This window comes from Hylobates moloch, unplaced genomic scaffold, assembly GCF_009828535.3.
Source record: "Hylobates moloch isolate HMO894 unplaced genomic scaffold, HMol_V3 SCAFFOLD_11, whole genome shotgun sequence".
Classification (NCBI taxonomy): Eukaryota; Metazoa; Chordata; class Mammalia; order Primates; family Hylobatidae; genus Hylobates; species Hylobates moloch.
In genome coordinates, this window is record NW_026652286.1 from 89,729,411 (window position 1) to 89,756,498 (window position 27,088).

Sequence of the window (27,088 nt, forward strand, 5' to 3'; positions counted from 1 at the left end):
ATCTAGTAATTTGCTCTAAGTAAAAGGGCAAATAGGTGACAGAGATCTGATTCAAACCTAGGTCTAAATACATCCAAAGCCCAGGTTTTCTTGACTAAGCCCCTTTCATCTTTTTTACACAGACATTTTTAAAAATCAGAGCTCATGAGACAGTTCTATCCCTGTGCAGTCTCAATAATTTCTTTAGGTAATACACTATTTTCTTCCACATCTGGATCTTTTATAATAATATTACTTAATAGTATCAATCATAACATTTCAAATTCTATATTGTTATATATTATATAATATGTGTTAAAATATATAATTATAGGTTGGTGCAAAAGTAATTGCGGTTTTTGCCATTACTTTCAATGACAAAAGCCACAATTACTTTTGCACCAACCTAAACTATTTTGTTTTTAAAATAATATTATCAGAAGTGGTATTCTGTGTGTTCATCCCTTGAGGTACATTCACACGAAGTCCATGACCAAGAAGCTTATCTCTCTAATACTGCTTCCTGCTGGGTGCAGTGGCTCATGCCTACAATCCCAACACTTTGGGAGGCCAAGGCAGGAGGATTGCTAGAGCCCAGGAGTTCTAAACCAGCCTGGGCAACATAATGAGACCTAATCACTATAAAAATTTACAAATTAGCCTGGCATGGTGGTGTATACCTATAGTCCCAGTGACTCAGGGAGCTAAGGCAGGAGGATCACTTGAGCCCAGGAAGCTGGGGGTGCACTGAGCTGTGATCCTGTTACTGCACTTCACCTGGTCAACAGAGCAAGACCCTAGCTCAAAAAAGAATAAATAAATAAATAAATAAATAAATAAATAAATAAATAAATAAAATCAATCTGCTTTCTTAAAGAGTAAGGTAGATTGATGTGCCCTGTGTTTGGGTCTTTTTTTATTAAAAACATTAAGATGACATGATCTTTTTTCTCCCCAAATTACCATTGTATCCCCACCAATAAATGTCTTTCTATGAGATAAAATACCTAACAGGCAGCTCAAGGATTTGGGAGAGGTTTGACTTTTTATAGAATAAAACTTGTAAAAAGGTATCTTCCAGCCTGAGCAATATAATGAGACCCCTGTCTCTACTAAAAATTTAAAAATTAGCCAGGTGTGGTAGTGCACACCTATAGTATCAGCTACTCAGATGGCAGAGGCAGGAGGATCACTTGAGCCCAGGAGTTCGAGGCTGCAGTGAGCTAGGATTGCACCACAGCATTCCAGCCAGGGCAACAGAGCGACACCTTGTCCAAACAAAAAATCTTATCTAGATAATGGAAGTTTTCTATTTGCCTTTGTATACATTTGTGATCTTAATTAAGGCAGGTTTATCATAACATGTGCCTGGAATGTCAGACCATAGTATAGTCTCCCAATAACATGACTGCTATTTCTCTCTCTCCAAATATTCTCTCTTGTGCTTTCATTTTCTGGTTCATAAATTTCCATATAACCAAGCCCTCCAGGAAGATTTCCCTGATCTCCAAGAGTTAACCAAACTGCCACCTGCACTACTGTTCTCTACCATACAGAGTTTTACAGTTTCCATTCTCATCTTCAAAGTAATATGTTGATTTCCCTGTCTGTTTTCCACCAGATTTCTCCACGGAAAGGAAAACCAGTGTCTTAATTGAGTTAGCATCTCCAAGGCACATGATTGGCATATAATTATCATACATACTGAAGGCCTACTATACCTTCTTGACAAACAATGCTATCCTTCAAATCCTGTAATGCTTTTATTTCTTTAAAATAAAGTATCCCCTCCCATACTATATTGAGTATAAATTTCATTCTATCACCATTAGCTTTAACATTAACTAATCACATATACAAAGCCAATTAAATATAAAATTAAGAAATAATGATACCTCTTTTAAAAAGGACTAGCACTTACCCTAAAGATACTTTGACACACACAAAAAAACACTAGATCGCTAGGGAAACTTCAAAAACACAAACACACACACACACACACACACACACACACACATCCATGCAGCCACAACTGACTAGTCATTAATAGGAAGATCCATTTTAAAAGTGATTCTACACTTTTAAATACATTTTATCATGCAGGAAGGAGCAAATGTTTAAAATAAAAATTAAAAAATAAATTTTAGATTAGCAAGTGTTCATATTGATAAATTTTTTAAAAAATGAAGAAATTAGACAAATAAGGTATATAAAGAAACTTTTCTCTGTAGTTAGTTGCCAAAAGAAAAAATAAAAGACACATCAATTTAGATTTGGAAGTTTATCCTTCAACTCTACTTGGCTCCATTTATCACTGTTAGAAAAAAAATCGTTTTGTCAGTTTTTACCACCTTAAAAATCAGATTTGTCAGTAACAAAGTCTCTTGCTTATTTCTGACGTTGTGCTAAAGCTAAGTGAGAGAAGAAAATATAGCTACTGAAGGCAGAACCCTCAAAATTACAAGAATCATTGAGGGGAACTGTGAACACATGGTAAATAATATAGTTACATGTTATATTTAAACAAAGTTTAAGGAACGCGCTCGGGTGAGATTATTTGCTCTAAGTGGCTCTTTCTGACACAACAGAGGCCCACACACTTGTGTGAGTTCTGTCGCACTTGGTAACCTCAGTTAGAACCTGCAAACAGGAAAGACTCTAAGTCCCACGTTCAGAAAGGATGCTTGTTTTTGGAGATCTTTAATCTCAACTGTCAGCACCTGACTGAAATAAACAAAACACCTTTGCTAAAGAAACAAATGTGTTAAAGGGATTTTACTAGGTTAATCAAAACAAATTAAAATGCCTTTGTTGATAGAAAATGACAGGACTGAAGAACAGCATCAAGTGACTGCTGCTCAAGTAACAAAGGCACTGAACAGCTATTTTAGGTTTGCCGTAGTGTGCTCAATAGCTGTTTAAATAATGCAATAAATGTACTTACCAAATATTTCCCCTCCACTAGCATATTCTGTCACCAGATAAATCATCCGTTCTGTCTCCATAACCTGGTGCAAAGGCAGGAAAGTGACAGACAGTGACACAAATGACAGGCTGTTATAGGAAGAGAAACTAACGACTCCTCTTTTCTCATTTGAAATATTAATAACCACTATAGATTAAAGAAAATTTAAAACATTTTTGGGGAAACAAATATAAATGTTATTAAGAAGAAAGGGAAAATCAGATATTCCTCCAAGTTCTTAAAAGTAGGAAACATTTATTGCTTGAGAGAGATAGTCTTTTTGATGTTCCATGAGGTCTCTGCAATCTCTTAAGCTCCATAAAACTGAGAGGCAAAGAAGTTGTCAAGAACCAAAACTTAAACTTCAGATTCAACATCAATCATCTGAAGCACAAAAATGCCCCATCAAATAAAAAAAAAAAAAAAAAACTAAAGCAAAAAAAAGCCTTTGGGGAAAATAATGGGAATCACATAAGAACGCCACAGAAATCACATATGTCTTTCTTTTTTTAATAGAAATGACAACTTTCCTTTCCACTGCCCATTTATTTGAAAAAAAGAGAACAGTAATTTAAAATACTCAACCTTTTAAAGTAACGTAGGTGATTTGTGTTTTGTCTTGGTCCCTTTTTTGCTCCTTTGTAAAATTCATTGTAGTAAGTTGTCAGTCCTTTCTTCCCTTTTACATTTTCCATCAAACATTTTTAAAAGTAATAATGATTACATACACTCATTATAAAACAAAAGACCAAAGGCTTTCCTCTTCCCAATCTCCTCCATCTCAATCCCCAGAGGAACACTGGTCACTGCTTATTGTATATCTTTCTAGAACAGTGCTGTCCAATAGAAATATAATATGAACTGCATATATTATTTTAACTTTTCTAGTAGCCACATTTAAAAAGGAAAAAGGAAAAGGTGAAGATAATTCTAGTAATATTTTTTATTTACCCCAATATATCCAAAATACTATCATTTCAACAATTCTTTTAAAATTATTTTTAGTTTTACACTTAAATTAATTAAAACTAAATACAATTAAAAATTCAGTTCCGGCCAGGCGCAGTGACTCACGCCTGTAATCCCAGCACTTTGGGAGGCCGAGGTGGGTGGATCACTTGAGGTTAGGAGTTCAAGACCAGCCTGGCCAACATAGTGAAACCCCGTTTCTACTAAAAATACAAAAATTAGCTGGGCGTGGTGGTGCATGCCTGTGATCCCAGCTACTTGGGAGGCTGAGGCAGGAGACTCACTTGAACCCAGGAGGCGGAGGCTGCAGTGAGCAGAGATCATGCCACTGCACTCCAGCCCGGGCAACAGAGCGAGACTTCATCTCAAAAATAAATAAATAAATAAATAAATGAAATTTTAAAAACCCAGCTGCCAGAAACCAAAATTAAAGCTTGAAAGAAGGTACTGCTCAAAGCTAACACTGGACCTTTGGAAATTCTCATAGGCTAATCTTGGGTAAGACAGGCAAACTTGCAGAATTCAGTTACAAGGGTAATACCTACAAGTCAACCTCTTGAGAAAGGTCAGCCTAAGCCCCACAATTATTTAAAGACGATTTATTTTAAAAGGTAAGGTCAAGAAATTTATTCAGCCCATCAGGACAGGAAGGAAGCCGAGGTTAGACACATGTGAGCTCACAGATACAGGTCTTCAGGCAACACCAGGAAGCTTTCATAAGTTTGCTTGTGGGGCAGAACGTAGGCAATTGTTCAACATAATTTAGGCTGATAAATTTCAACAGGTCTACTCCTGTTGACCTAATTTCATTATGTGAGCAGCTGATGCCAGGGAAGAGCTCTAACGCTGTAGTTTTAACCACACATATTAACATCATAACATGTTTTCTTTTCCATAAAACTAAGAGGCTATGAAAGCTTGCCCATAGCGCCTTGGGTGTACTTTCTCCACTCTTACACATGGTCCTATGTCTGGGCCAGTAACCATTTACTGCAGACTAACAGCAGCAAAATAACCAAGTGGGTGGCCACGTCCTTCAGAACTAAGAGATGGCTGTTCTGGCAGAAAGCAGCAAGTAGAGTTGGGCCTATGCAGGGGCAAAGTTCTCGGCTGCCAATGCATTGCAATTTGAGAAGCATCCCGAAGCCCCACCTCTCCCAAAATATCTCTTTCACCAGCCTGCTAAGGCAAGGTCCTCTCCTCCTGTCCCGCTTGAAATTCCAGCCATCAGATTTACTGCTTTTGTAGTTAGGCTAGGGAATCATTTTGATGATGGCATGAAATACGCATGTTTCTTGGGAAGACCAACAAAAAAAAAAAAAACAAAATAGAAATCTCTCCTATTGGAGAGATCTGGTCACTTGATCTGGTCTCTTGATTATCAAAATAATTACTACCTTGGAAAACTAAGTCTAGGATCCTACTAGAATAGAAAAGAGGTAGGTTTTGACTGATCCAAGAAGCAATCTTTTGCCTTAACAATTTATAACATGATCACAGAAACTAGTATTCAAATAATGCTGTTAAAAAATGTTATATTCATCTCTAACTTTTCACCTCTCTAAATTCTCTTCTTTTTGGGTTTCCCATCCTGTTTTAGAACTCTGAACTAAATAAAATAAATTCTCATCCTCTTCTGAATTAATATTTTGTGTAGTTTGCTAAGAATGGCATCAAATTTTAAAGAACAAATTAAAAAGACCTACCTGGGTAAGGAAAACTTACTAGTAAACGGGCAGGGGAAACTTGAGGATACTAAGTGCTAAGTGGGTAAACAGAAGGGTAGGAAAGATAGCAGGATTAACATAGAAACAAAAAAAGTCACAGATGTTCACCCACCCACATTTCTTCAAAGGGAGCCATACATACAATATTCTGGGTTCTTTGCAGCTATCTGCTACATACTAATGATCCTACCTGGTAGAGCCTGATGATATGGGGGTGGCAAAGCATCTTCATAATTTGAACTTCCCGGAAAATCTTCTTCAAGTTTTCTTCATCCAGCTGGGTCTTATCTATGATCTTGATAGCAACCTGACAAGAGAGGGAAAAAATTTACTCTGATGCATTATTAAAAGCAGTTTACTAAGAAAAATTAGGTTCACTTTAAAACATTACGTTCCATAAAATATAAGCTGCCAGTATTCTGTTTACAGAATGTCAATGAGAAAAATTAATTTACTCTTTTTAAAAAGATAGGAAATGGATTCCTAGCAAGTTGGTCTCAAAGAAACAGACTCCAAAAGCTAATGGGTCTTCTGCCATTTCTTCAATTGCTTATATGGTAAAATCCTATGAAAAAATACTTTATTACTCCATAGATGTCGTTACGGTCTGGGTCAAATCATGTTTCAGTGCAGAGTGGTATGCAGGGCCTCTCATTAAGACAAGAAGCTTTAAATAAAATAAAAAATTTTTAAAAAGGCAAGAAGCTTGTATCATAAGTACATGGTGTCTTACTAAGGTTCTATGAGAACTTTCACAGGAGCTTTCACATCTCACCAGGTGCTTGTAGAACTCAATAATAATAATAGTAGTAGCAGTGATGGTGGTGGCAGCAGTAGTAGCAGCAGCTACCATATACAAAAAGTTTACAGCTACCATATACAAAAGAGTTATGGGCCAGGCATAACTCTTAGTGCTTTGGAAGTACTAACTCATTTAAACCTCCTAACATCCACATTATCATTAACCTTGTTTCAGAAATACAGAAACTGAGGCACACAGAGATTAAGTAATTAACCAAGATTAAGTAATTTACACCTAGTATACGACAGATGCAGGATTGAAGCCTAGGTAGCTTGGCTTTAGAATCAAATTCTTAATAATAATGTTATAAGAATCTGAAGATCTTTCTTTAGCATACATGCACTGCGTCATAAAACATATCTTTCCAATGTGCCCCCTTTTAATAAGATACTCATCAGCAAATACATTTTAATAAAGAATGAGTGACGAAGTACTTTTAAAAATCTACTAAATCTAAACTTCCACCGTGAAATACTTAAAATATTTGTGTTGCTCCAAAATATGTCTGTATGTCAGTTTCAATTACCTAATCAGTATGGAAGCAATACTGGTTAGATGAAGAGCCTAGACTAGTCAAACTCTAATCCTCTCCAAATCTTAACATTCTAAGATTCTATGCACCAGAGAGGTAAAGGGAACATATACAGTACTTACTGAGGAATAAAACAGGAAAACAAAATTTCAAAAGTAAAAATGTTTAGCTCAGAGAAATAAAGACTGTTTGGAGCCATACATGGCAGATTATTCAGATGTATAAACGGCTGGCATAAAAGTAACTTTATCTGAAGCTGTTTCAGGTGTTAAAATGAGGACCCATGGGAGAAAGGCACAGGAAGATAAATTTCAGCTGTACTCAAAGAGTATTCAAGCCATGCCTAATGAGGGAGTGTGATGAAAGGAGCTGGGTGTGGCTGGAGCTACAAGGATTAATCAGACACAGCTTAAACTTCAAGGAGATCACAGTCTAAAAAGGAAAAAAGATGTGTGGAACTGAAAACAATGCAGCATTGGAAGTACAATCAATGGAGCTATGTACCAGGTATAATAACAGACAGAGGATGGTGAATGACCTTCACCTATAGGAGAAGAGGTAGAAAAAGTCTGGGAAAGACTTCACAAAGAAAGCAGAATTTCACTACAGAGAGAACTGGGATAGGCAGAGAAGAAGGTAGAGAATTTGATGAGGATCTCACCAGCTGCTTGGTTTCCTATAAGAAGTCTTGGATCTTATAACCCTTGACCCCCTGCATTTCTACTTCTCCTCATTACTGCACCAGATCACATACAAGACCTTAACTCCACAACTGGTCTAGCATCTGCTCCTGCTTCTCTCAGGATAGCTCCCAAAACAACAACAACAAAAATCATGGTACACAGTGTCTCTTCCTAGAACAAATAGCTTGGTCTTAATAGTCATTATTAATAAAACCTTACATGTGAATGGCACCTTGTAGTGTACAGAATGCGTTCATAAAATAACAAGCTTAGAAACTGGCAGATATATCCCCATAGCAGAGCTGACAAACAGCTGTAATCCCAGCACTTTGGGAGGCCAAGACAGGCAGACTGATTGAGTCCCGGAGTTCCAGACCAGCATGGGCAACATGGTGAAACCCCATCTCTACTAAAAAACTTTAAAAAAATTAGCCGAGCATGGTAGCATGTGTCTGTAGTCCTAGCGACTCAGAAGGCTGAGGTAGAAGGACAGTTTGATCCCAGGAGCTGAAGTTGCAGTGAGCTATGATCGTGCCAGCAACAGAATGAGACCATGTCTCAAAAGAAAAAAAAAAGAACTTCCAAACAAGGGCGTTGGAAATGGGTTACAAGCAATAATGGATCACCTCCAATCTCAACTTTCTGTGCATGACATGATGTGCAAAAGGTGGGAAGAAATGCTAGGATTTATTTATCTTAATAACAGAGGGCATCAACTGTCTAAGGTCTGTGCCTGAAATCTTCCACCTCTGCCCACCCCCTACTAATTGATGGCATGTACAATATAACTCGGGAAAGGCGGGTGGCCTTCAGGTTAACTTACGAAATTTGTGCATTCTTTCACCTCCAAGAGATCACAGGGAGTCATATAGTGGGGCCTCCCTGATTCATAAGGCACTCACTCTAAATTTCATTTGCATTCTGAAGCAATACGACCTTCATAATGGTAAACAGAGATTGTGTGGCTCCCAGTCAGCCACACAATCACGTGGGTAAATAACAATACAGTGAATTAAACGCATTTCTGACTTACCATATTTTCAACTTATAATGGGTTTATTGGGACGTAACCCATCATAAGTCAAGAAATATCTGTACTAGCAATAATGCCTTTTGTTGGCTATAATTAATAATGATTTATTACATATTTCAAAATGGCTGAAGGAGATTTGAAATGTCACCAACAGAAAGAAATGATAAATGTTTGGGGTAATGGATATCCTAATTACCCTGATTTGATCATTACATGTTGTATCCATGTAGCAAAATATCAAATGTACCCCATAAATATGTACAATAATAAATAAATAAATAAATAAATATATACATTGAATTTTACAAAGAAATGTACTTCATCTTTTCAGGAAAAATTGCATTGAACATAATCTGTTCTTAGAAGGCATAGACAAAGAAGTTTCAATAGATTAAAACATCAAACTCCTGTCTACTCTTTAGTGAGAGTTCAGATTCCAGAAGACATTGAAAAGTGAAGCTTTGGGCCAGGCACGGTGGTTCACGCCTGTAATTCCAGCACTTTGGGAGTTCAAGGCAGGAGGATGGCTTGAGGCCAGGAGTTCAAGACCAGCCTGGGCAACAAAGTGAGACCTCATCTCTACAAAAAATAAAAAAAATTAGCCAGGTGTGGTAGTGTGTGCCTGTAGTCCCAGTTACTCAGGAGGCTGAGGCAGAAGGATTCCATGAGCCCAGGCGATCGCTTGAGCCTAGCAAGGGTGAAGTGAGCCATGATCATGCCACTGCATTGCAGTCTGTGCAACAGAATGAGACCCTTTCTCCAAAACAAAAAACAAAACAAAACAAAACAAAAAAAGTGAACCTTTACTTAGTAGTTGAATATAGCACTGAAAGCAAGGACTCTGAAGTCAAGCTACTTAGATTCAAAATCTTGGAACTATCCCTTATATATAACCTAGAACAGTTTATTTGATTTTCCAATGGCTCCCTATCTGTAAAATGTGGGCAACAACGGAACCTACTTTAAAGTGATTTTGGGGATTAACAAAGCTAATATATGCCACCTGATTAATATAATGCCTGGCACAGTAAACAGGCAATATATGTTAATTACAGGTACTGCTGTTGTTATTTTATTTTCTTCTGGAATCAAGCCTTCAACTTTAGGCATTCCTTGGCAAGAATTAGATTTGCTTCACTAAGCAACATAATCCTGGATCCGAAACACATCAATTCCTTATTCAAGGGACAAATTGAGGGACCAAGAAGCAAAATAGCTAACAATTTGTGGGCAGCATTCAGAACCAACTGGCTGCCGCCAGCTGATGTGGGAAGAACATGGAAAGAACAGAGCTGGAAAAAAAATAAACGCATTCCATTCAGGAAAGTCACAGTGAGCCATAGGATGGAACCCACAGCAAGACCTGACCCTGAGGGCTGTGCCAGAGGGACAGTGGTCTACTTCTTCACAGCAGGCCAGGCTCCCCTTGCCAACCCTACCTACTAGCTAACACCTGAGAGGGGAGAACTTACTGCTGCTTGGCAATGGCATAACTGCTTGATAAGGCCACTTAACAGGGAAACGAACTCAGCTCCTACCTTAGCTGCAAAATGGAAAGTGGGAGTTTTCTAAAAAGCAGAAAAATAAAGTTGGAACACAGAAACTGCCAAGTCAGACAGCAGGTGGCTGGCACACAGGTATGACTATTTTGAGAATATCTAAACAGATAAATGAGTAGGAGTTTCACAGCTACAGATTACTGAAGGCTATATAGTAAAGGTTTTGGTGTAAAGTACACACCAGTTGCTGGAAAAATTGAATGTGTCCACAACAAAGGTAAATCAGTAGGTAAAGAAAAGATAAACTCTCAAAGAATGTTTTTATATTGGGGTTGAAAATCTATAAATCTCCTAATTGTACTTACATATGAAAATTATAACAAAGAAGAAAACTTCTAACATGTTATCAAGAGACCATATATTTCCTAAGTTTGCCTGTTCTACACAGAATTCTTTTGTCTTCCAAAGAGCATGACTTTGTAAATTGACATTCTAATATTAATTAAACATGACACTGTATCAAGTATGCTACTAGAGAGATACAGATTGTGAGAGTCCTTAATTTCCCTACTCAAGACATTCCCATTCAACAAATTCTTCTTTTTCAATTGGCATGTGGTAGGAAAAAAATTAAATTTAGATCATGCCAAATTTAAAGTCATAGTTCTTTATTATTCATTCTATAAGAGGAAAAATTACTATTTCCCCCTTTTAGTTCTCACTTCTAAAAAACACAGTTCTTTTTAACTCAACTCACTTTCGTAAACACAATAATGTTCATAGTGAATGAAGCTGAAAAAAATAGTGGTTTCTTCACAACAGGCAATAATTCACTTGCATATTCTGACACCATATTTGCAAGCAAGATAATGGCAACAGAGTAAAAGACAATGAACTAAGGGACAGTTCAGCATTAAGATCAAAACAAACCACCCTTCCCCATCAGAAACAAATGCCCTATAGTAGATAGTACAGATTCAGGGATGTGCCAGGACAAATGGACAGTTCAAGAAAGAACTACGTAGGAGGGAAATGCAAAGTTCACAAGGGCTCAAATTCTTCCAAAACGAGAAAGAGCATCTCCTTACACTGGTATGCAGATGAACATACAGTAATTTCAAAGAATATAGTGAGCAGACTGCATGCTTTTTAGAAGGAAAGAGAAAACATTACAGTTTGAAGAAAAGCTTATTTTTTAAAAATTTGTTTTAAGGAAAGAGCTCTATTTCTCTTGGAAATGTCTTTAAAATTTAGGCAGATATCAAACATTTTGTCATTGTAAGCTTTTTTCAATGAGGTTATGTTTTTATACTAACTTCTGTAGCAAAATTTTTATTCTCTATGACAAAGCTTATCTACTCTAGAACATTCTCAGCTCAGCTCTACAACTATTTTATGATCTAGATCTGTACAGTGTAATACAGTAGGCACCAGCCACATGTAACTATCCAGACTGATGCGCTATAAATGTAAAATATATACCAGATTTCAAAGATAGTAATATAAAATAGAATTAAACTATCTCCCTGATAATTTTTATATTGATTACATGTGGAAATTACAATATTTTAGATACATTACGCTAAACAAAAGATATTAAAACTAATTTCACCTCTTTTTACTTTTTTAATATGATTATTTAAAAATTGTAAATAATGTATGTGCCCTCTTTCTGTTGGACGGCACTGATCTAGATAATGCCAATAGGCTACATAATTAATCCACCAGTTAAAGGAGGTATTCCTTGAAAATGACTTCTGAAATCATTGACTTTATATTGAGAATTGCCAACTGTCTATCTCACAGAAACTTGGCCCAAGTTACAAGGCTCTCAATGCTCAAACATAGCCTTGGGAGAAAATCTCAAATAAGGTCTCAAAAGTTATATTCTAGGAGCTCAATTTAATTCAATTTTTAAAATGTCTATTGAGCAATTGACTGGTTTACCGCACTGCCCTTGTGTGCAGCCATTCCCAGGAGGGGTTCTCTCAGAGAATTAAGTCTTACAGCCTTAAGACAGCAGTTCTCAAACTGTTTGGTTTCAGGACTCCTTCTCTTAAAAGTTAGGAGAATCTTCAAAGAAGTTTTGATTATGTGAGTAATATCTTTCAATATTTGCTTAGAAATCAAATTAAAAATCAGAAATTAAGACAAAAATTTAAAAGACACGTGTATACAACTACACATCCCCTTGGTCATCAGAGTAATTGCAGCATCATACATAGCATAGTCTCTGGAAATCCCTATTTTATAATTGTGAGAGAGTATGAATGAAAAGTGAAAATAATGTTGTGGCATTTCTATAAAAATGGTTTTGACCTAGGGGACCCACTGAAACACTATTGGAGACTATGAGGTCCCTGAATCAAACTCCAAGAACAACTGCCCTTAAAGCCTCACTGTATGTAATGAATTGACTTCTCTTCAATGCATCTAGAATAGTACCATGTTTGGGAGAACTGAGAAAATAGTCACTCAATTTTCTTTTTCTACAGGGCATAATGCTTTCACAGGACCCAGCTAAGAATGGCTGGCTAGAAAGGAACTTAAGTACCTTTGGAGTCAGCCTTAATGAAAAAATTTTTATTTAAAATTTACTAGAAAATAGAATTGTCAACAGAAAACAAATTTAAAAGAATCCCAAACCAACACAAGCTAGACTCTTGAATGCAACCTGTTACACATTAAATGACCATGATTAATAATGTTCCACATGACCAAGGTCAGGATGTAGGCTGGCCACATTCTTGGGAAGATCTTAACGTCTGCACTGTTACCCAGGCTGGAGTGCAGTGACATGACCATAGTTCGCTGCAGCCTCAACCTTCTGGGCTGAAGCCATCCTCTCACCTCAGCCTTCTGAGTAGCTGGGATTACAGGGACACACCACCACACCTGGATAATATATATTTTTTAATTTTCTGTAGCGACAGGGTCTCACTATGTTGCCCAGGCTGGTCTCAATGGATCCTCCCACCTCAGCCTCCTAAAGTGCTGGGGTTACAGGCAAGAGCCACCACACCTGGCTTCCAATTTTTTAATTGAAGTCTATATTTCAGCTTGAAACCATTAGTCAAATCAAGTACTAAGAGGCAAAACAGGGATGTATATTTGGAAAAAACAGGTTATTCTATTCATTATACACACCAGTCACAACTGTTTCTGGGAAAATATGCAGCTGTCAAGCCTAAGGAATGGCTGGGATGCCAACTCGAGACATGAGGACTCTACATGGCCAGCAAAGATAAGGGTCAGGCAGCTTTCAATAAACTCCACAGAAAGTAGTTAACAACTATAATTTAAAATGTATAGCATGCCAGGCACGGTGGCTCACGCCTCTAATCTCAGCACTTTGGGAGGCCGAGGTAGGCAGATCACTGGAGGTCAGGAGCTCGAGACCAGACTGGCCAACGTGGTGAAACCCCACCTCTACTAAAAATACAAAAATTAGCCAGGCGTGGTAGTGGGCACCTGTAATCCCAGCTACTTGGGAGGCTGAGGCAGGGGAATTGCTTGAACCAGGAAGGTGGAGGTTGCAGTGAGTCAAGATCACACCATTGCACTCCAGCCTGGGTGACAGAGCAAGACTCTGTCTCCAAAAAAAAGAAAGAAAAGAAAAGAAAAAGAAAAAGAAATTTTAGTCCCAGGACAGAAAGACGGGAAATAACTTGGCAATCTGACCTAAAATACAAGGTTGTAAGGAGACAAAAAGCTGAATAAATTTCAAGATGGATTTTCTTAATGAGTACATGCTACTCTTTCCTGGAATGCCAACTCACAGGTAAAAATAACACAGACTCACAGAAGGATTGTACTCTTCCCAAGAACAGCATTTGTCAAGAAGCCTGTGTACTGTTAAGCACATTTAGATGTAGAACCTAGAATGCTCAAAGACTTAAAGCTCCAGCTGAAAAGAGAGCTGAACTCAACTGACATAACATAATTTTCTTAAACTTCCCCTATGGAGATTTATTATATTGGGTATCTTGCTAACCTTACAATGGTAGTGCTGTTCCTGTTGAACAAAATCAGCAACAGTTCATATTTTAAATTGTTTTAAATTATATCAATATGCCCCCCAAGGACTAATAACACAGTCTGAATGAAGTAGCAGGAGCTGAGTGAACCAAGGAAACAGAAAACAGTTGAAAAACTATCCTAAATCCCTCATCTCTTGATATCTCCCAATTATTTGACAACGAAGACTAAGGAAAAACAGGAAGCAATATCCATTTTCAGACTGCATTTCATCCTCCTATTTCTGAAAGTCTCACTTGTAATGCATCCTCAGATGTCAGTAGTGTGCTCACTGTTTGTCAAGAGGTGCATCGTTGTGAAATCATGCATTTCTAGTCTAGATGTTTATGATACCAGACTATCTTCCCTGAGCAGCCTGGAGTAAGAAGCCAGGCTTCCTGTGCCCATCAGGAGCATGGCACCAACTACCTTCCGAGGCGTTTTCCTAAGGACAGGTGCACACTCCAAGAGCTGACAGATAATGCCAGCTCTGGGATTCCTTCAAAATGGAATGTTTTGTGTGATGGCTTGTGCATTTATTCCAGTTTCAATGAGTTCCTTATATTTAGTAATCATCACATTTTCAAGTCAAACAAATGTTATTTCCATAATGAATGTTTGCATTTCATGTGATGAATAGTGTAATTTAAGTAACTTAAATCAATCCCTGGAAGTCTAATAGTAAACATCAATTAATTCTTAAATTTCTGGTTTTTTTGTTTTTGTTTTTTGCGATGGAGTCTCGCTCTGTCTCCCAGGCTGGAGTACAGTGGCGCCATCTCGGTTCACTGGAACCTCCACCTCCTGGGTTCAGGCAATTCTCCTGCCTCAGCCTCCCAAGTAGCTGAGACTACAGGCGCACATCACCAAGCCTGGCTAATTTTTGTATTTTTAGTAGAGATGGGGTTTCACCATGCTGGCCAGGCTGGTCTCAAACTCCTAACCTTGTGATCCACACACCTTGGCCTCCCAAAGGGCTGGGATTACAGGCGTGAGCCACCGTGCCCAACCAAATTTCTGATATTTATTTTAAAGGTGGTAAGTGGACAACTGATAAACAACACTGCCATAGAAAAAACTGAGAATGGTTCCACTGAAATATAAAATTATTATATGGGTTACACATAGCCACAATAGATGTCAAAAGACAGCTACATGAAGTATATGCTTAATATAACAGAGTTAACATTTAACAAGATTGTGTTTTCCCGTAGCAGGATTACAGACATCCTAAATACTGATCTTCTCTGATGGTCCTAAATTTGCATTAGAGTACAAGTGTAGAATTTCAAAAAGATGCTAAGGTAGAACCAAGGATTTTATGTAAAGGAAATTGTCGTCTAACTGTGTATCAGTTCATTAAAGTATTGAGTATGGTTAATAACATTGAGGGTTTTTTAAAATCATTAAAAGCATCCACAATTTAAGTAAAACCAAACTATTATACTATTAGCCCCTCTTTTATGTCTTATGACAATACTACTTTTAAGCCAATTAACATGACCCCTAATTCACTGCCAATGAGACCCAAAAGAATCTCCAGATATCAGAAATAGTTTCATTTAAGATACACGGCCGGCGCGGTGGCTCATGCCTGTAATCCCAGCACTTTGGGAGGCCGAAGCAGGTGGATCACAAGGTCAGGAGATTGAGACCATCCTGGTTAACATGGTGAAACCTCGTCTCTACTAAAAATACAAAAAAAAAAAAAAAATTAGCCGGGCGAGGTGGCAGGCGCCTGTAGTTCCAGCTACTCGGGAGGATGAGGCAAGAGAATGGCGTGAACCCAGGAGGCGGAGCTTGCAGTGAGCCGAGATGGCACCACTGCACTCCAGCCTGGGAGACAGAGCAAGACTCCGTCTCAAAAAAAAAAAGACATATTTGGATAAATATTGTTCTAGGAAAATAAGAGACCATAAGTAACACATCCCCACCAAAAAATCATAAGGAATGAGATTTATGAGATGAGAAAATGAAAATGTAGAGAGCTAGAAGGAAGTAAAATGTTAACTGATAATAATGTCATACTAAAACTAATAATCCCTCCATATTTAAAAGTCTTTGTGCAATTTTCCTGAGGTCTCTGGGTCACAGGTTTCTTGACAGATCAAGTTGGCATTTTTTGAAACTAAGAGATCAAATTGGCATTTTTTGAAACTAAGTAAAAAAAAAAAATCCCTTCAATGAATCAAATGTACTTTTCTGGGTAGAAAACAGCACAGAATACGGAGCTCAGTGTGTAGGAAGGATATAAAAATGATCATACACAGCAGTAGAAACTTTTTCCCTCTGAACAAAATTACACACAAACCCTAATACATAAGACAGAAAAAAGAGTATCCATCCTGGTTATAGACAAAACTTTTTAGAAGCCTACGGCTCTGCAGAACAGTTTGGAAATCACTATGACAGCAAAAAGAGGAATGGAGTGGGTGCTGAGATTGAGAGTTCAATTTCCAGCTGTATCTCTAAGATATGTTTGTGATCTTGGGAAAATCACTTTACCCCTCTAATCCTCAATGTTTTCATCTATTACATGACTTGAAAGCAGAGGTATCAGCTGGGCACAGTGGCTCACACCTGCAATCCCAGCACCTTGGGAGGCCAAGGTGAGATGATTGCTTACGCCCAGGAGCGATGATTGCTTATGCCCAGGAGCTTCAGACCAGCCTAGGCAACATAGTGGAATCCTGTCTCTACAAAAAAAATTTCAAATTGGTTGGGCATGTTGGCATGTGCCTGTGGTCCCAGCATTTTGGGAGGCTGGGGCAGAAGAATTGCTTGAGCTCCGGAGATTAAGGCTGCAGTGAGTTGTGATCAAGCCACTACACTCCTAGCCTGGGTGACAGAGTGAGACCCTGACTATAAAAAAGAAAGAAAGAGAGTTATCAAGATAAGGTTCTCGCTGTGCCAATTCCTAATTCGAACTCTGGGAGACTTGGGTTTTGACTTTTTAAAGTTTTTAAATTGACATTTAAGTCCTAAGGGTTCATTCACATAAATCAGAATCACTACTAGTCATATAACTCTCAATCTTGGATAGTTAAAGTAATCAAGCCATTTAGTTTTGGTTATTATTTCTTTTATTTTCTCTTATCTGTTTATTATTTACTTATTTTGGTAAAGATGAGGTCTCACTATAGTCCAGGCTGCTCTCAAACTCCTGGGCTCAGGCAATCCTCCTGCCGCAGCCTCCCAAAGTGCCAGGATAACAGGCACGAGCCACCACTCCTGGCTGTATTTGTTATTTCTTTTAGAGACAGGGTCTTGCTCCGTTGACCACGCTGCAGTGCAATGATGTGATAATAGCTTGCTGTAGCCTCAACCTCCTGGCTTCAAGCGATCCTCCATCTCAGCCTCCTGAGTAGTTAGGACTACAGGCGCGTACGACCATGCCCAGCTAAATTAATTTTTTTTAAGAGAAGGGGTCTTGCTCCTTTGCCCAAGCTGATCTAGAACTCCTGGCCTCAAGCAATCCTCCTACCTCAGGCTCCCAAAGCACTGGGGTTACAGGCATGAGTCACCACACCCAGCCCTAAGTCATCTAGTTTTACAGTGCTATATAATGTAGGACCATATGATAATAAGCAGAAAAATGCATTTACCACATTTGAGATAACCTTGGTGACTAAGTGTTTCTTTCCTCAATTAAATACATTAAACTAAAACATAACACCACTGTTTGCCCAGAAAAGCCTTGGCATTTGCTAATATTTTCACTATTGGTAAAGTCGATGTTTCCCACTGTTAAAACTAAGAACACTAAATAATAATATTGACATTAATTTCCAACCCACTTACAGAACAAACAATGGCAGACTAAATTAAATGGAATGTGAAGCGGGCAACAAGTAGGTCAAATTAATTAAACTGTAAATTACAACCACACCAGAAAGACATGAACACAGAAACCAAGAATCTGAGTCTATGAAATGTAGCATAATCCAATGTCAGCCAAATTTGACGATGTTTCCATTACCAAATTTCTCACTTAGAAATGAGAAGGTCAAAGAGTCAATTTTAGTTTGTTTTATATTTTTTGTTTTAGACTAGTTAATTTCAATATATTAAACATAAGCATAGTAAGAATAGGTAAAATATACTGAGCACCTAATATGTGCCAAGGCACTAAATTTTTTTGTTACTTTTTGTAAAGAAAATTTTCAAATATTAACAAAAGTAGACAATAAAATAAAGCATCAATCAGCTCCAAGAATTATTACTTTATAGTCAATTGTTTTATCTATACCTCTAACAACTTTCTCCAAAATCCCAATCACCATATCATTTCATCTGTAACTACTTCAATATACCTCAAACAGGAGTCCTTCTCTTTTTTTAAACATAACGATGACACCTTTACCGCACTTGAAAAAAATGAGGAATAATGGCCAGGCTTGGTGGCTCACGCCTGTAATCCCAGCACTTTGGGAGGTCGAGGTGGGTGGATCACAAGGTCAGTAGTTCAAGACCAGCTTGGCCAAGATGGTGAAACCCCATCTCTACTAAAAATACGAAAAATTAGCCGGGCGTGGTGGCACGCACCTGTAATCCCAGCTATTCCAGAGGCTGAGGCAGAGAACTGCTTAAACCTGGAGGGGCGGAGGCTGCAGTGAGCCGAGATCGCCTCACTGCACTCCAGCCTGGGCAACAGAGCGAGACTCTGACTCAAAAAAAAAAAAGAATAATTACAGGCATTAACTCTTAACCCATACAACAACACCCTATGGAGTAGGTACTATTATTCTCATTTTACAGATGTTTCTGAGACACATACCAATGAAGTTATGTGCCCTGGATATACAGCACTGAATGGCAGAGGCAGGACTTGAAGCCAGACAGTCGAGCTCAAGAACCTGAGCCCTTCACTACGTTATGTTTTGCTCCTTCTCAAAAGTAGATTTTATGGTAACCAGTTGTTTTATATAAACAGAGATAATTGACTAATAAAAGAATGGATGACCGACAGCATCAGACTTTAGCAAAATTTTGAAACAAGGAAAACATATCACAGTATTTCACTTATCCTCCAACTTCTTTCTTCATCCCCAGCTGGTATGCTGCATTGAACATCTCTGCCTATCTTCATTTAACCTTGTACCCATTATTTTTAAAAGTAAAGTTTATTCTTTTTACTACAACCAGCTCTGTTGGGTTAAACTAACATTTGGGATGTACTCTGCAACTAATTTTCATCAAGACAGACTTACTGGATGCAGTCCTACTCAAAATTAAATATTCTCTTCAGAAGTCATATTATGAAATATATACACCTACTATGTACCCACAAAAAAATTAAAAATAAAAATAAAAGAAGTCATATTCTGTGTGACAAACAGACCCCACGATGACTGGCCCCCAATGGTTGTCTCTCACACACACACACATACACATAATGACAGACCTATTCATGCCTTTATGTAATATGCTCCCTTTCTTCCAAGTGGAGCTAGAGAGCTTAATGAAGTAAATGGCCATGTTACAGAAGCCCTCAGGAAAAGGAACTGTGGGTGGCATCAAAGAACTGTGGGCAGTCTCTCTAGGATCAGTCTCTCTAGGAGCTCCAGCCAACAGCCAGCAAAAAGCTGGGATCCTCACTCATAAAGCAATTCTACCAATTACCTGAACGATCTCGTAAGTAACTTCTTTCCCAGTTAAGCCTCCAGGTGACAATGCAGTCCATTTAATACTGTACAGCCTTCTGAGACCCTGAGCAGAGGGCTCAGCTAAGCCATGCCAGGACTCAAGACCCATGGAAACTGTAAGACAGTAAATGTGTGCTGCTTTAAGCTGCTAAATTTGTGGCAGGTTGCTACATAGTAACAGAAAACTAACAGCTCATGGTTCTTTATAAGGTAGACAACTATCATCTCCAAGAAATTCTAGGCCAAGGAAATCTCTTCCATAATTTATAGTACAGAACTGTAGCAGTTTCAAGCAAGAGTTCAAGCATGTGAACAAAACTAAAGCTCTTTCTTGAGAAAAGCTTTGCTTTAGCCTTACTTGTAGAGATTCCAGCAAACTCTGTGTAAACATAGGTAAGCTCTCCACTGGAAAAGTAAATATGTCAGGCTCCTTAGTTTACCAAACAAAGTTACTTTTTTCAGTTGCACAAAATGCTATCAAAAGCACGTGCATCTAATGACTTCCCTCCAGCTAGTATATTATGAAAGGGGGGGAAAGAAATAACTTTACGGTGGAAAAACTTGACAAACACTACCTGAACCAGGTGATCAAGGTTAGCATCAACAGTAATAAGTCATGTTGATAGTATGTGCCCTTGGTATGATGTGATGAAAATGGCACTTTACCTTGGTTATCTTACCACTTAAAACCTATAACCCCAATCTAATCATGACAAAGACATCAGACAAATTCCAACTGAGGGGCATTCTACAATACCTGACCAGTACTACTCAAAACCGTCAAGGTCATCAAAAACAAGAAAAGACTGAGAAACTGTCACAGCTAAGAGAAACCTAAGGAGACATGGTGACTAAATGGCATGTGGTATCCTGGACAAGATCCTGACACAGAAAAAGGACATTCTGGTAAAAACTAAGGGAATTTGACTAAAGTATGAACTTTAATAAGGATGTACTAATATTGGTCCATTAATTATGACAAATGTATCACATTACTGTAAGATAGTAAGAATAGAGGAAACTGACCGTGAGGTGTTTGGGACCTCTGTACTATATCTGCAATTTTTCTATACATCTAAAGCTATTCTAAAATAGTTCATTTCAAACATCATAATGGAATGCTCTGCTCTTCTAGCACCACATTCAAATTCAGTCTTAAATTGTTTTGTTAGGAAACTTCTATTTAATGTTGGAGATACCAGACTAAACAACAGCTTTCTGCTTTCTGTCAGTTCAAGTAACCAGAACGCTTAACAGACAACTTTCTTCACTAGACTCACTAGACCTATATCCAGAGTCAAAATGGTTTTCATATAAAGAACACTTTGGAACCCTTTTTTTTCCCCCTTTTGAAACTGGGTCTTTGTCACCCAGGCTGGAGCGCAGTGGCACAATCACAGTTCACTACAGCCTCAACCTCCTGGCCTCAAGTGATCCTCCCCAGTGACTGGGCCTACAGGCATGTGCCACCATAGGGGTTTCTGTTTGTTTGTTTGTTTTTGTAGAGACAGTGTCTTGTTACATTGCCCAGGCTGGACTCAAACTCCTGGCTTTAAGTGATCTGCCTTGGACTCCCAAAGTGCTGGGATTACAGATATAAGCCACCGTACCTGGCCTTGAAATCTTTTAAAAAATTTTATTATTGAAGAATTTTTCTTTTAGACATGGTTTTGTGAACCTGATATCAACTCACAGGGTATTAAGTTTTGACTTACAGTGTGGTGCTGGGAAATTGGTTTTCTCAATTGGATTTTTTCCTTTTATTTAATAATAATGTTAGTTAAGGAATTCATGTTTTCTTGTTGGCCTGTACTGCCAGAAAGCAAAAGCTAAATGAACTGTGGTAGTTCTACTTAGCCTAAGTTTTCTGGTAAAATAGTATCCATCTCTCTTCTTCCCTACACTATTTGGCCCTAATTCTTTTAAATTTGTTTTAATCTATTGATCTTCTGTTAAAGATACCTGAAACTCTTTCTGAAAGTAGACTTTTAAAAAAATTCACAAATATTTAGCCAGAACGAGGACATGAAATTCATTAACAAGACAAATAATCACATTATTATTTCTCCTCAGCAAGAATTTCCCTTTGTATTCTAGTTATTTAAAAAAAAAAAGCAGCTTTATTGAGATATTCACATACCATGCAATTCACCAATTTAAAGTGTAAAATTCAATGTGTTTTGTAAATTCACAGGAATAGTGCAACCATCACAATCTAAACTGAACATTTTTGTTCCGACTAGAAGAAACCTCATACCTGTTTAGCTGTCCCTCCTCATTCCCCCACTCCTATCCCTCCACCAGCCCTAGGCAACCACTAATCCACTTTCTTTCTATAAATTTGCCTATATTAAATATTTCATCTCAATGAGATCATACAATATGTGGTCCTTTTGTGACTTGTTTCTTTTACTTGGCATAATGTTTTCAAGGGGCATTCACCTTGGAGCATGCATGTATCAGTACTTCATTACTTTTTATTGCCAAATAATATTCCATTGTATGGATATATTAATTTTAATTATCCATTCTTTAGTTGATGGACATTTCGGTTGTTTCTGCTTTTTGGCTATTATGAATAATGCTGCCATGAACATTCATAAAATTTTGATGTGAATGTGTTTTCACTTATCTTGGGTTTATACCTAGCAGTGGAATTGCTGGGTTATATGGTAATTCCACTTTTAACATTTTTTGAAACTTTAAACATTTTCAAGAAATGACAAAGCTGCTGCATCATTAAATTCTCTCACCAGCAATGCCAGAAAGTTCTACTTCCACATATCCTAACCAACACTTGTTATTGTCCATCTTTTTTTATTACAGCCATCTTAGTGGATACGTGGTATCTCATTGTGGATTTTATTTGCATTTTCCTGATGACTAATGATGCTGAGAATCTTTCCATGTGTTTGTGGACTAACTGCATACATTTTGAGGGGTATTACACATTGGAATCTTTCCTCTATTTTTAAATTATTAGCCTTTTTACTATTGAGTTATAAAAGCTTTTATATATTCTAAATACAAGTTCCTTATCAGATGTACGATTTGCAAACATTTTCTTCCATTCTGTGGGTTGTCATCAATTTTCTGATGGTATTGTCTGCCGAACAAAAGTTTTTAATTTTGATGTAGTCCATTTATCTATTTTTCCCTTTGTCCCTTCTGCTTTTGGTAGTCTATTTAAGAAACCACTGCCTAACTCCAAATCAGAAAGATTTGCTCATATGTTTTCTTCTCTTCAAAAATGTGAGAGCTAAAACTATAAAACTCTATGAAAACTCTTAGAGAGTTTTGTGGTCCACTTGAAGTTAATTTTTGCATATGGTATAAAGCAAAGGTCCAACTTCATTCTTTTGAACATGGATATACACTTATTCCAGCACTGTTTGGTGAAAAGACTCTTCTTTCTCCAATGAATTATCTTCGCAGACTTAACAAAAGTCAAATGACTGTAAGTGTAAGGTTTTATTTCTGAATTCTTGAATCTATCCCATTTATCTGCTAGGACCACATTATCTTGTTTCTTCTAGTTCTTGATATTCCAGATATTGATAGTCATCTTCCTCTGCTAAGGTTGGTGTTTAGTAAAGTTGTGTGAGCACCCCTACAGGGCCTAGGACCCAGAACCCAGTTGTGGTGTTTTAGTAACTGTTAATGAATCAAATGAAAAGATTTCTGATTGTGGTTTAGGAGAATTTTTTTCTATTTTTTTTTAAAAAATGTCAATAGACAAATATTAAAAATTGTTTTGACAATAAACTATCAAATTAGCAAAATAATAACAGGTAAATATAACTAAGATACAACTAAAATAAGTTACAGGGCAGTGACAATGATAATGGAATAATAGTTTGGACTAGTCATCCAGCTGATTTATTAATTAATGAGAATATATGTTTATATTCCAACTATTTCTTTTTAAAAAGGGCTGAGGTATTTACAAAAATCAAACATATAAAATAGGACAATTAAAAATAAAAAATAAATAGGTATTTCATCGTTATTTTCCCAAAGCCATAGAGCCTTGGGAAAAGACCAAATATTGCCGGGCGCGGTGGCTCACGCTTGTAATCCCAGCACTTTGGGAGGCCGAGGCGGGCGGATCACGAGGTCAAGAGATCGAGACCACGGTGAAACCCCGTCTCTACTAACAAATACAAAAAATTAGCCGGGCGTGGTGGCGGGCGCCTGTAGTCCCAGCTACTCGGAGAGGCTGAGGCAGGAGAATGGCGTGAACCCGGGAGGCGGAGCTTGCAGTGAGCCGAGATTGCGCCACTGCACTCCAGCCTGGGCGACAGAGCGAGACTCCGTCTCAAAAAAAAAAAAAAAAAAAAAAGAAAAGACCAAATATTTCTGGATCAGCAGACATGCAAAGGCTTCATTAGAATCAAGTCCACTAGCCTACAAGCAGCACACACAACGGAAAACTTCTTTCTTCTTCCTCCCTCCCTCCCTACCTCCCTCCCTTCCTTCCTTTTCATAGAGACAGAGTCTCGTTATGTTGCCCGGAATGGTTTTAAACCCCTGGGCTCAAGGCATCCTCCCTCCTCAGACCCACAAAGTGCTGGATTACAAGCATGAGCCATCATGCCCAGCCAGAAACTTCTTAGGTGAGTTGGGCTCTTCAAAGAAGAATAGATACAGGAAGTTCTGGCCCTCACCTCCCAAAAATCTCTGCTTTTTAGTTGAAAAAGGACGAAGAAATCTAGGGTTTCTTTGTCCTCTGGTTCCTCCAAAGTAGGTCAGGTCTGTGTGTAATTATTGGGTTTCACATTCCTTCGGAAAAGGAAGAGATGTCAATTCATGGAGGTATTTAACAAACAGCAGATTCAAGCTAGGGCTAGGGGCAAAAGAGTGCTTCTGCTCCTGAACAAAAAATAAAAACAAACAAACTAAGAAACAGTCTTTGGTTTTTAACAATAATCAGCTAATTTTGAGACAGGTAGAATAAAAGGCCTAATTTCTCATTCTAAGGCTACAACCACTGAACTTAAGCTTGTGGATGAATTCTCCTAGTTTCATCTTCTTCCTAGGCACGCTCTCTATTTAGCAAGGTTGACATAAAGAAATTCAGGAAAAAAAATGCAAAATATATTTACTGTAAAACTTTATGTGCAAGAGCATGTACCAAAAGATTAAGAATTACTATCTGCAGGCCAGGCATGGTGGCTCACGTCTGTAATCCCAGCACTTTGGGAGGCCGAGGCGGGTGGATCACAAGGTCAGGAGATCGAGACCGTCCTGGCTAACACGGTGAAACTCCATCTCTACTAAAATTACAAAAGCTTAGCTGGGCGTGGTGGCATGCACCTGTAGTCCCAGCTACTCGGGAGGCTGAGGCAGGAGAATTGCTTGAACCGGGGAGGCGGAGGTTGCAGTGAGCTGAAATCGCACCACTGCACTCCGGCCTTGCTGACAGAGTGAGACTCCGTCTCAAAAAAAAAAGAATTACTATCTGCATTACCAAAAGTCTTCTTCAGAAAAAAGAATTACCTCAGGGTTCCTTTCAACAACATACTTATAAAAAATTTTATTGTAAAATATGTCATATTCAAACCATAGTTCCTATGTACTCTTCCATTCCATAGCACCACCTCATCCCACTCTAAGAAAACCACCATCCTGAAGTTTGTTCATTTGCTTTTCTTTATAATCTTACCATATATGTATCCCCAAACAACAACATATTGTTTAGATTTGCCTGCATCTAAACTTTATGCAAATAGAATCATACTTTTTTTTTTTTTGAGGCAGGGTCTCACAATGATGTACAGGCTGGAGTGGAGTGATATGAGCATAACTCACTGTAGCTGCAAACTCCTGGGCTCAAGTGATCCTTCCACCTCAGCCTTCTGAGTAGCTAGAAATACAGGTACACAACACCATACCCAGATAATATTTTTTTTAATTTGTTGTAGGGAAACAGTCCTGCTATGTTGCCCAAGCTGGTCTTGAACTCCTGGGCTCAAGGGATCCTCCTGCCTCAGCCTCCCAAAGTGCTGAGATTACAGGCTTGTGCCACTGCACCCAGCCCATATTTATTATTTCTAACTGCCTTTTTTGATCCCCACTATTTTGGAATATTCCTCTACGAAGATGTATGTAGTGGCACTTAATTCATTTTATGCTCAGAGGTCACCCTTTTATAAATATACCAACTGTGTTTACGCCTTACAGTTGCTAGACATTTGAGTTGTTTGGACTTTTAGCTACTATGAACAATAATTTAAATATTCTTACATATGTCTCTTAAGCCATGCGCACAAGAATTTCACTAGGGCACATACCTAGGCATCACTAGGTAAAGCCAAATTGTTTTCAAAAATGAAGGTACCTAACAGTAGGACTGCTCCTACTGCTCATATCATCTCTAACAACTGTAACTATATTTTTAATTTTTCCCTGTTTGGTGGGGGAAAGGGGATGAGCAGAAGATAGACAGTTCCTCGCCATTTTAATTTGCATTTTCTTGATTACTAAAAAGGTTGAGGATCTTTTATATGTTCATGAACCATTTGTTCCTACTCCTGTAAAATTAACTTTTTCATGACTTTCCTATTTCCATTTTTCCTAATTTTTTTTTTATTTGAGGAATTCTTTTATATTCTGGCTAACAAATCTTTGTCAGTACATCTCTCAAGTTGTGGCTCACCTTCTCACTCTATGATGTTTCTTTTTTAAAGTAAACTTTTAGTGGAACTATAACATATAAGCAAAAATGAGGCCAAATTATAAATGTAACTCACATAAACAAAAGCAATTTGGGTCCTCAATAATTTTTAAGAGTAGGCTGGGTGCAGTGGCTCATGCCTATAATCCCAGCACCGTGGGAGGCCAAGGTGGGCAGATCACTTGAGGTCAGGAGTTCAAGACGAGACTGACAAACATGGCAAGACCTCATCTCTACTAAAATTACAAAAACTAGCCAGGCGTGGTAATGGACACCTGTAGTCCCAGTTACTTGGGAGGCTGAAGCAGGAGAGTCGTTTGAACCTGGGAGGTGGAGTTGCAATGAGCCAAGATCATGCCACTGCACTCCAGCCTGGCCAACAGAGCAAGACTCCATCTCCAACAAACAAACAAACAAAAAAGAGAGAGCACATAAGGCATAAAGGATCCTAAGATTTAAAAAGTTTGGGATCGACTAGATCAGATAAATGTTATCGTCTCATTCTCTATGTCACTAAACCTCTCATATGTTCCATCTCTTCTTTCTCTGTACTAAATTCTA

General features: G+C 38.1%; 1 protein-coding gene across 11 annotated transcripts in view; it reads right to left on the reverse strand.

Moving 5' to 3' along the window:
* The window catches only part of SIK3 (SIK family kinase 3), a 269,595-nt gene that overhangs the window by 125,022 nt on the left and 117,485 nt on the right, over positions 1-27,088 (reverse strand). For 10 of the 11 annotated variants that reach the window (XM_058446635.1, XM_032167483.2, XM_032167481.2 and 7 more), the window contains 2 exons: positions 5,831-5,947; positions 2,924-2,987 (listed from right to left, as the gene is read on the reverse strand). In XM_058446635.1, coding sequence (XP_058302618.1) covers positions 2,924-2,987; positions 5,831-5,947 — 181 coding nt within the window. Of the gene's footprint in view, positions 1-2,923; positions 2,988-5,830; positions 5,948-19,828; positions 19,916-27,088 lie in introns of those variants that run through there. The other variant, XM_032167485.2, reaches the window with a different exon arrangement.